Genomic DNA, 10,566 nt, shown 5'->3' on the forward strand with positions numbered 1-10,566 from the left:
AATAAAGATGTATACAAATCTGGTAAAAGTTTTGATTTCCCAAAATGTCTACGCTGATTCAGGCATGGCTGCTTTGGTCTCATTACTTCAGGCTTCATATGTACATGCAAAAACTACGATATGGCCATACAATTTGATGCCTTTGATTCACATATTTGCTAAAAACATGAACTTACCATACGCAGAACACATGCACAAAACATGAAGACCTGAACTGATGCCGTTGAGGAAGGGCTGCGGTGTGTGAGTCCCCGGTGCATGGAGGAAAAGCAGTGGCAGCTTGTGTGCCCGGGCTGCAGAATGGAATGAGGTGTCTCATATGGACAACAATTGCTGACACGACATCAAGTATTCCCACCGAATTTCCTCAACAAAATGTACTGCATGCTAGTCCTAGATGGTACATTCACATAAACAAAGCCAAGATAGTTCTACCCAGCAGCAAATTACATCGGCAAACGGTTGCGGGAGCAAGCTTATCAAAATGTGACAATGACCTTGGCCCTGGTAGACGCCCTCGGCAGAGCTAATAGCTTGGCAAGAGACATGCTACAGTCCTTTTCACCCTTCCAGTCTATCTTCAGTTCTTCTAAACCTGGTGCCCAGCTTAGTAGCTTTGCCACAAAATCAACTTCGTAGTCCAGGCCCCCAAAATGGTTCACACTGGCCATTACGAGATGGTCCATTTTCAATTGCAGGTTAAGTCCTTGGATGCCGACCTGATCCTCATCCTGACCAAGGATGCTCCAAGGAAAACTCTGCATTTTTTTCACAACTCGTCAGCCATAAAAACAAAGAACGAACATGGATCAGGTGATCGAGCAAGGAGGGAGAGTTTACTTGAGGCATACTTACCCATATATCAAGCTTCTTTAAGTTAGGGGCGTTCTGAAACAACGAACATGCAGTCAAGACTTGCCTCTGGTCCCACAAGCATATCATAAGACAAACACTCTTCAGGTGAGTAAACACGGCAGGCAACTTCGTATGTATGCATCCTTTTGATAGATACTGCAACAATAAAATAAAAATAAAAATATATGTCAACACAGATTAGTCAGAGGCAGAAGAAGGCCATAGTAATGCTGGAGACAATAATAGCTCACCTTCAGGAAAAAACCACTGATTGTAAGTGTTTCAATGACACTTAGGCTTCCCAATGACTGCTTGACATAGCTTTCCTTGTCATGCGCAATTGGAACAGATTGATATGCTTTACCTTTGTTATCAAGAGAGAGAAAGGCCACCTCCAGATTAGGTGCGTCCAACTTAATGTCCTCAAAATCCCCTTCAACATAAAGATAATCCAGTTTAGGAGCCTTAATGTTTAGACGGTTGATGCCCTCAAAAGAATCTAATATCAAATCAGTCAGTGCGGGGCAGAACAAGATCAGATTTTGGATATCCTTGTCTGTGGAGGAGAAGATTTTCAGGGTGAGGTCAGTTAGGCTCTTGAAACCTTGGAATGCCCGAGGCAAGCTGATGATGCAGTTTTCTAGGTGCAGATACTCCAGATCACCAATAGAAAAGAGGCACGAGGGAATCTTATACCTTGGCCCCGAGTTCAACTTGATTATAACTGATTTTGGTGATTTCCTTGACAGCATGATCATCCACCTACCGAACTCATCATGGTAATTTTTGCTACCTGAAATATCAAACTCCTCTATTGTTCCCTTGTGGAGTAATAGCACCATATCGACTAACGTAACGAACTTGGTTCTTGTAAGATTTCCATCACACAGAGATATTACTGGCATATCAGTCCATGCATCCCTCCAAGTACTTGATAAGGTGCTAGTCCTAACCGCTTCTTCGGCATTCAAACGGGAGAGGATGTCACCCTTTATCTCTGGAGGTAGACTGCTAAGTCTGTCTGTACTCACAACTGATGTAGCTTCCGCCCTGGCCTTTTTACAGGTACTCATTGCTTCAGAATCCAGATTAAACTGTCTTAGCATTTGCAGAAGCCAATGAGCCAACATTAGCGCGCAGTCTACCACATATTACTAAAAAAGTAAAAATACAATACATGCAGAAATTAAACGGTGCACTAAGTAAGTTGCTTGTTCATAGCAAAATGAAAAATAAGCAACAACCGAGAGATGGCAGTTAGGGAAACAAGTCTGGTATGTTTATATTAACAGAACTGAACTCGACTATAGCGTTGGTAAGGTGAAAAATTTGATTATCATTTGACATGTGTTACAAGACCCTAATTTGTGATCTTGAAGAGAAACCATGTCCCATGCTGCAAGTTGGAAAGGGGCTTCTTTTGTTGAATATACATACATGTGCCATCATTTGAAGAAGAGGTGATTAAAAGATGACGAAAAAAGAAACTTGTCCTGCAAAATATCGGTTGGACAAACAATTTAAGGTATATAATTGAGAGGCTGTCAACGTGGGTAAACGATCAAATGCAACTGTACTTGAGCACCAACAGCACAGAGAGTCAACTTAACCCACAAACAGGCCCTCCTTTCTTAATCTAGATGTGGACTTGCACTCAAACTATTCAGGAGCAACACGTGTTCCGTTCCAACATTCACTATAAGCATGATCGACATGTACTAACGTAAATCCGTGTACTAAGTACTCCCTCCGTCCCGGAATGCTTGTCGGAGGAATGGATGTATCTAGATGTATTTTAGTTCTAGATGCATTCATTTTTATGCATTTCTCCGACAAGTATTTCCGGACGGAGGGAGTACTAGGGTAGGTTCCAACTAAACTTTCTTAGCACTGCGGAGCTAGAGAATAAATAAATTGAGCACTGTAAATAACAGAGTACTAAAGTGCAACTGAATCTAAGCACAACTGAGTCACAAACAAGCATGCGCATGGCTGATCTTTCAATAATTCATGAATCCGCCGCAAACAGTTCAAGAACTTCAAATACATGGGAGCAGAAAGCAAAACGAACCTATGGAGTGGCTCAGTTGCTGCAGAAGCGCCGGAGAAGGGGGGGAAGGCGACGCCGCTCGCCCGCTGCGGCCTTGGGCACTGCCACCGAGGCGGAGCGCAGAGGCCAGAGGGGCGAGCAAGAAGGCAGTACGCCGGATGCCTCCGTCGCCGCGCCGCCGGCAGCCGCGGCCGTGCCGTGTCTAGGGTTCGTCGTCTTTGCGCTGTGGCGATGGGGGGATTTCAGAATTGGGCTCGAGGAGAGACTGGGCCGCTGGGCCATATCGATACACATAATAAAATTACTAAACTACACCTAAAAAACATAAAATTGGTACCTAAAACAACATACATATTATCTACTACCCCTAAAACACCTAGGAAAACATACATTTCTTTGTTTTCTCAAAAGATGTACATATTTTTTTTGACAAAAATAAAATGTGTATTCAATTGAGACTAGCTGGTTTGAAGATTGGCGGCATGAGTTTCAGTGGGGAGGCACAAAGAGAAGGGAGTGGGTAAACTGCGGGATAACACTTTCATCGAGCAATCAAGGAACAAGACGATTGGGCTTGAGGGATGTGGCAAGTGAAATTTTGTTCAATACATTGGATTTTTGTTTTAGACATTCCCACCACCTTCACTCTATTGTATGGAAGGATGTCGCCTAAACCTTCAAACATTTTGAGCTGCCACCACCGAGGAGACTATTTCCTCACTTTCGAAAAACAAAGGAGATATTTTACCTGATTTTTTGTGCTATGAAGTTCTTATTGCCCATGGCGCTTGCCGCGATTGGTGCAAGGATGGTTATTAGTGAACCCCGAGTCCATGGCGTTTGCCGCGATTGGTGTATGGATGGTTAGTGAACCCCAAGTCATAAGACCGAGTTCCTAAAAAGAAGTCATAAGAACGAAGACTGGGTCATGTTCCAGTTTGTGCACAAAGCTTTGTAGCAAGATATTTATCTGTGAAAAATCAACAATAAAATGTAATATTCCCGCTTCCGGAAAAAGAAGGTTACCGTGGTCCGTGGGGTCGGGGTATCTATGTCTTTCTGGCTTGTTAAGGTTACCGTGGTCCGTGGGGTCGGGGTATGTATGTCTTTCTGGCTCGTTTTGTGATTTGAAGGTGACACTAGGTTTTTCACACTCTTCTCTCACTTCACTAGGTTTTTCAAACTCCAATGACACGCTTGTTTGCTCCTTCACTTCCCTTAACCTTTCCCTTCAACCTCCTTTCATCCATGGATACCTATAAGCTAGAATCATTGCATCATTCTTTGGCTTCGGTTACCCTTAATTCGCAGTAGCAACGTTTGAGTTTCACGACTTTATGATTGATGTAAGATATAATGAGAAGACCAACACAATGTTTTTTCTTCTTCTTTTGACCTATCTTCTCAGTGCATCATGATAAAATTCAAACAAGGCTATTTTCATTTCTCATACATCGGGCATGTGTGAACTTGATTGGTTCCCGTGGTTAGAGATAATAGGCATTAGTAGTTGACATAACATTATTCCATAATGATCAATAGCATTACAGTAGTTGTCGAGTACACGATAGATCTAATTTTACTTATGTTTTTTGTCTATGGAATGAATCCCAAAACTACCTACCACCTAGATAGGAGTACATAGAGTAGAATGAAACCAAATCCTAGTGACTAAATCACGGGGTGGGGTCCTTGTCGACGCCCATGAGAGCATGGGTGAGCAACATGGCTCCCCAGCGGCCCGTTTCCACCAGCCGCCCCACCAACGGGAAGCTCATCGTCTCTCTGTTCTTCAAAGGCTTCTTGTTCCACCTGCATATACATTATGAAAATTAAGGGTACTAAAGTGCAACTGAATCTAAGCACAACTGAGTCACAAACAAGCATGCGCATTGCTGTGATCTTTCAATAATTCATGAATCCGCCGCAAGCAGTTCAAGAACTTCAAATAGATGGGAGCAGAAAGCAAAACGAACCTACGAAGTGGCTCAGTTGCTGCAGAAGCGTCAGGGAAGGGGGGAAGGCGACGCCGCTCGCCCGCTGCGGCCTTGGGCGCTGCCATCGAGGCGGAGCGCAGAGGCCAGAGGGGCGAGCAAGAAGGCAGTACGCCGGATGCCTCTGTCGCCGCGCCGCCGGCAGCCGCGGCCGTGTCGTGTCTAGGGTTCGAGTTTAGCGGAGGAAATGCCGAAATGGTCTGCGACTCGTCGTCTTTGCGCTGTGGCGATGAGGGGATTTCCGAATTGGGCTCGAGGAGAGACTGGGCCGCTGGGCCATATCGGCGTAGGGAGGGAGCGATACACATAAAATTGGTACCTAGACTTGTCTGCTCCTAACGAGCGCTTCAGGCGCTGGCTGGCTCTACTGGCGCTCGCTAGCGACGTCCTGCGGGCTGGCCCACCAACCAAGTCAACAAAGCAAGCGTGAAAAAGAAAACAATACCTAGACTTGTCTGCTCCTAATGAGCGCTTCAAGCGCCGGCTGGCTCTACCGGCGCTCGCTAGCGACGCCTTGCGTGCTGGCCCACCAACCGAGTCAACAAAGCAAGCACGAAAAAAAAACAATACCTAGACTTGTCTGCTCCTAACGAGCGCTTCAAGCGCCGGCTGGCTCTACCGGCGCTCGCTAGCGACGCCTTGCGTGCTGGCCCACCAACCGAGTCAACAAAGCAAGCACGAAAAAAAAAAACAACACCTAGACTTGTCTGCTCCTAACGAGCGCTTCAAGCGCCGGCTGGCTCTACCGGCGCTCGCTAGCGACGCCTTGCGTGCTGGCCCACCAACCGAGTCAACAAAGCAAGCACGAAAAAGAAAACAATTCCTAATGAAAAAAATGGATCCGCTGGGAATCGAACCCACCACAACGCCCTTCGTGGCTTGATGCATTAACCACTGGACAAAGCTAGTTCTTCTGTACACTCATAGAAACAACTATCGTAGTTAACATTTTCTTTAGTAAAACCAATATAAATTATTATAAGAAAAAGAAAAGGTAAATTTGAAAACAAGACAATCAATTTTTAGAAAAGTTCATCGATTTTCTAAAAAGTTCATTGATTTAGAAACAACAATTTTGAAAAAAGTTCATAAATTTTGAAAAAATGAAAAAGAGTTCATCAATTTTGAAAAAGAGTTCATAAAATTGAAAAAAAGTTCATCGATTTTGAAAAAAAGTTCATTGGTTTTGAAAAAGAGTTCATCCGTTTGAAAAGAGTTCATGGATTTTGAAAAGAGTTCACCGATTTGGAAAAAAAGTTCATCATTTGAAAATGAGTTCATGGATTTTGAAAAGAGTTCATTGATTTTGAAAAAAAAAGTTCATTGGTTTTCAAAAAGGGTTCATCCGTTTTGAAAAGAGTTCATCGATTTTGAAAAGTGTTCACCGATTTGGGAAAAAAAGTTCATCGATTTTGAAAAAGAGTTCATGGATTTTGAAAAGAGTTCACCGATTTGGAAAAAAAGTTCATCATTTGAAAATGAGTTCATGGATTTTGAAAAGAGTTCATCGATTTTGAAAAGTGTTCACCGATTTGGGAAAAAAAGTTCATCGATTTTGAAAAAGAGTTCATGGATTTTGAAAAGAGTTCACCGATTTGGAAAAAAAGTTCATCATTTGAAAATGAGTTCATGGATTTTGAAAAGAGTTCATTGATTTTGAAAAAAAAAAGTTCATTGGTTTTCAAAAGGGTTCATCCGTTTTGAAAAGAGTTCATCGATTTTGAAAAGAGTTCACCGATTTGGGAAACAAATTCATCGGTTTTGAAAAAGAGTTCATGGATTTTAAAAAAGAGTTCACCGATTTGGAAAAAAAGTTCATCATTTGAAAAAGAGTTCATGGATTTTGAAAAGAGTTCATTGATTTTGAAAAAAAAGTTCATTGGTTTTGAAAAAGGGTTCATCCGTTTTGAAAAGAGTTCATCGACTTTGAAAAGAGTTCACCGATTTGGGAAAAAAAGTTCATCGGTTTTGAAAAAGAGATCATGGATTTTGAAAAGTTCATTGATTTTGAAAAAAATGACGATTTGAAAAAAAGTTCATTGGTTTTGAAAAAGAGTTCATCAATTTTAAAAACAGTTCATGAATTTGAAAAGGTTCCATTGTATTTTGGTAAAAAAAGTTCACACATTTAACCAAGAAAAAGAAAAAGGAAAAAAAGTACAAAATCGTTCCAGCATAGGAGAAAAGGGAACAGGAAAAAGGAAAAGAAGGAAACAGTAAAAAAGAAAGAAGAAAAGAAGAAAGAAGATGTATTAGGACACATCTGGAGTGGTTGTCCGGTTGGTCACCGCAACTTACTTAGACTGGAGACGTCCTGAGTTCGATTACCATCCATGCACATCAATTTTTCTCGGGATAAACTGAGAAAAAAGAACGTGGATGGGCCGAGCCCAAGTCGCCGCGGGGGGTGTATGCGCCCGTTAGCGAAAACCACTGAGCGGGACACGGCTCGCTGCTACGGGAGGCTCAGGGCTGGGTGCTCGTGGACGAGCCCGTGCTCGAGGCCGAGAGGCGCGCGCTGCTGCTACTGCTGGGTTGGATGGCTGCGTAGGCGAGGTGGAGGGGGTGGATTGTTTCCCTGAATTCGCTTATTTACATAGCGAACCCGCCGCCGTGCCAAAGCGGCCGGCGCGCGTTCGGCTGGAGCCGGGTAGGCGGCGGCCCATGGCCCATAGCAATTTTTCTGGCCCACGTGATACGAAGCTGTGAAGGACGGACGAAATTTAATACCACCTCACATACAAGTTGGTTATTTTAGCTTTGAAGTTTCATCAACTAAACCCAAAAAGGATGAAGTTAAGCCTAACTTCAGAACTCCATGTTCCATCAACTATTGTAACTCCATGTGCCAAGGTTGTTCAATTGATATGATTGGATGGCTGCGTAGGCGAGGTGGAGGGGGTGGATTGTTTCCCTGAATTCGCTTATTTACATAGCGAACCCGCCGCCGTGCCAAAGCGGCCGGCGCGCGTTCGGCTGGAGCCGGGTAGGCGGCGGCCCATGGCCCATAGCAATTTTTCTGGCCCACGTGATACGAAGCTGTGAAGGACGGACGAAATTTAATACCACCTCACATACAAGTTGGTTATTTTAGCTTTGAAGTTTCATCAACTAAACCCAAAAAGGATGAAGTTAAGCCTAACTTCAGAACTCCATGTTCCATCAACTATTGTAACTCCATGTGCCAAGGTTGTTCAATTGATATGATTGGATGGCTGCGTAGGCGAGGTGGAGGGGGTGGATTGTTTCCCTGAATTCGCTTATTTACATAGCGAACCCGCCGCCGTGCCAAAGCGGCCGGCGCGCGTTCGGCTGGAGCCGGGTAGGCGGCGGCCCATGGCCCATAGCAATTTTTCTGGCCCACGTGATACGAAGCTGTGAAGGACGGACGAAATTTAATACCACCTCACATACAAGTTGGTTATTTTAGCTTTGAAGTTTCATCAACTAAACCCAAAAAGGATGAAGTTAAGCCTAACTTCAGAACTCCATGTTCCATCAACTATTGTAACTCCATGTGCCAAGGTTGTTCAATTGATATGAGAGGGTCAAGTCGTTTGTTCTAGTATACTACGTACTTCCTCCGACCGGATTTATCAGGCCTCTCAACATCACAAGCATGTCCCCTTTTATAAAGCTCCGCTTTGGAAAGGTGCATGCATGCAACCATTTCATTGGTTGCATTGGAAGCCATTGTTGTTGGTGCCATGGCTGAAAAATTAATACACTTCATGCGTGCTTTTTCATTGACCGCATGCATGTGAGAGAGTGCGTTGAAAGTGAAATGAAAGAATTAATGTGAGCAAATTACTATGTGTTTTGATCTAAGAAAAGTTGTCTTTAGCCCTAATAAACCCGGATGGAGGGAGTACTAGTTATCTTCGGAGTCCAAGTTAGTTACTAGGTGATCAGCTTCCCGGATAATTAATCATTTAATTCTTGTTTTGTTGGGATAGGAAAGAGAGAGAGAGAGTCCAGATTAGGAAGGTCTTGTATGCAAGTCTTTTTTTTAGCATCAGTACAGACACAAACGCTCATATACACACACATACACTCACCCCTATGAATGCACACACACATATCCTACCCCTTACGCAAGTCGATTTGCTATGTGCGCGTTGTCTATATAAAAGGCTGGCTACGGCCGTGTACAGGGTCAAGTTTTTTTAATTACTAGCAAAAATGTCGAAATCACTAATTAAGGAGTACTCGTTGCAAAGAACACTCCACCTTCCCAGGTCGCGACAAGTGGTGGACTTGCAGCACGTCACTTGTCGCAACATGGGAGTTTTCCCTTTTTCGTAGATACGTTTATTCAAAACGTTTTATCTTATAAACCGTGCGTCCAAATCTAGAACCGTTTTCACCGTTGGATTCCTCGCGTCGAGATCTGCAAAACTAGATCCCATGTTGATAGGTTTTGACGAACTTCTTTCCACGAAAAAACCGGACGAAAAAACCAAACTGGGAGCACGAGTTTTTTCCCTTTTCGAAAGACACACGCTCGTGCCTCTCGCGGAAGCAAAACCGTGACTCTTGTGGAAGGAAAAAAATGTGTTTTTTTTCGTTTTCGAGAGGCACGGCCGTGACTCTCGCGAAAAAAACAGAAAACGCGTATTTTTTCCCTTTCCAAGAGGCACAGCCGTTGACTTTCGCGAAAGCACAACCATGCCTCTCGCGAAAGCAAAACCGTGACTTTCGCGAAAGAAAACAAAACAAAAAACGCGTTTTGTTTTTCCCTTTCTGAAAGGCACGGCCGTGACTCTCGCGAAAGCACAACTGTGCCTCTCGCGAAAAAAAAATGGAAAATGTTTTTTTTCGTTTCCGAAAGGCACGGCCGTGACTCTCGCTAAAACACAACCGTGCCTCTCGCGGAAGAAAAACCGTGACTCTCACGAAAGAAAAAAACGTGTTTTTTTGCACAAAGAAATTGAAAAAAAATTGATCAAAAAGCTAAGGAATACTGGGGGAAAACCAAAACGACGAAAAAACTGAAAAAATGTTTAAAAATCCGAAAACGCGTGCCAAAAAATAAAAAAATAAAATCCGGAGGGAGTGTCCAGAGCGCGACACGTGGCGAATAGCTGAGAGTGCGCCAAGTGACGCTGATCATTACGAGGCCCCCAAAGGAGCGCTCGTTAACTAGTTGCTCTCCAAAAATGTCCATGTATTGTAACGGGACAAAAAAAATATTATGTCCTAACCAAATAAGTATGGCCCAATACTCCAACATATGAGCATCATCTACTTTAACAAGGTGGCCCACCATGTTGCCCCTTATATTATTTCACAACCTTATTGTTGATGGGCGCGGTGCTCACGTAAAACTAATCTCGTTGACTGCAAACTACTTTCAACGCCTAGACATATAAATACTTACCAAAAACTAATTAAATCCTAAACATTAAAGACTTAGCCACCCAAATTCCAGAGCTATTTAGAGCAATCTTATGGAGAAGTACTGAAATAGATCATGATATTCTCTAAAAATAATCTTCATAAGCATAATTTCAAACAATATGAAAATTAACATTAAGCCACTGGTTTACATAAACCTCGTATCAATAGTCTAGGAACCTTTTTTGCCTGGTTTTTATTTTTATTATTTTATGTTCTTACCTTTTACTTTTTTGTTTCCCTTTTTCTTTTAATTTTTTTCTTTAATGT

The 10,566-nt window shown here is 43.0% G+C and overlaps 1 protein-coding gene and 1 long non-coding RNA gene across 3 annotated transcripts; both read right to left on the reverse strand.

The window, feature by feature from the left end:
• Positions 1–259: 259 nt before the first annotated feature.
• On the reverse strand, positions 260–3,159 carry LOC125549455 (F-box/FBD/LRR-repeat protein At1g13570-like). Of its 2 annotated transcripts, none has more exons than XM_048712861.1 (4): positions 2,927–3,159; positions 1,107–1,949; positions 856–1,011; positions 260–758 (listed from the first exon to the last, which is right to left on the reverse strand). In XM_048712861.1, the coding sequence occupies exons 2-4, from the start codon at positions 1,926–1,928 to the stop codon at positions 480–482; spliced, it is 1,257 nt and encodes a 418-aa protein (XP_048568818.1). In that variant the 5' UTR covers positions 1,929–1,949; positions 2,927–3,159; the 3' UTR covers positions 260–479. The 2 variants fall into 2 exon arrangements, with proteins under 2 accessions (XP_048568818.1, XP_048568819.1); XM_048712862.1 differs by having other exon boundaries at positions 1,107–1,953.
• Positions 3,160–4,440: 1,281 nt separating this feature from the next.
• On the reverse strand, positions 4,441–5,108 carry LOC125549456. The gene is made up of 2 exons (XR_007301343.1): positions 4,882–5,108; positions 4,441–4,717 (listed from the first exon to the last, which is right to left on the reverse strand). It is a non-coding gene; the product is annotated as an uncharacterized LOC125549456 (long non-coding RNA).
• Positions 5,109–10,566: the final 5,458 nt, after the last annotated feature.

The sequence above is a fragment of the Triticum urartu genome, chromosome 3, assembly GCF_003073215.2.
Source record: "Triticum urartu cultivar G1812 chromosome 3, Tu2.1, whole genome shotgun sequence".
Taxonomy (NCBI): domain Eukaryota; kingdom Viridiplantae; phylum Streptophyta; class Magnoliopsida; order Poales; family Poaceae; genus Triticum; species Triticum urartu.

What these genes read in the sequence shown, in the direction of transcription:
- LOC125549455 (XM_048712861.1), bottom strand. Translation starts at nt 1,928, where the DNA reads ATGAGTACCTGTAAAAAGGCCAGGGCGGAAGCTACATCAGTTGTGAGT. An exon ending in TCAGTGGTTTTTTCCTGAAG is followed by an intron (nt 1,012 to 1,106) that starts GTGAGCTATTAT and finishes TTATTGTTGCAG; the next exon opens with TATCTATCAAAAGGATGCAT. An exon ending in TAAAGAAGCTTGATATATGG is followed by an intron (nt 759 to 855) that starts GTAAGTATGCCT and finishes AAAAAAATGCAG; the next exon opens with AGTTTTCCTTGGAGCATCCT.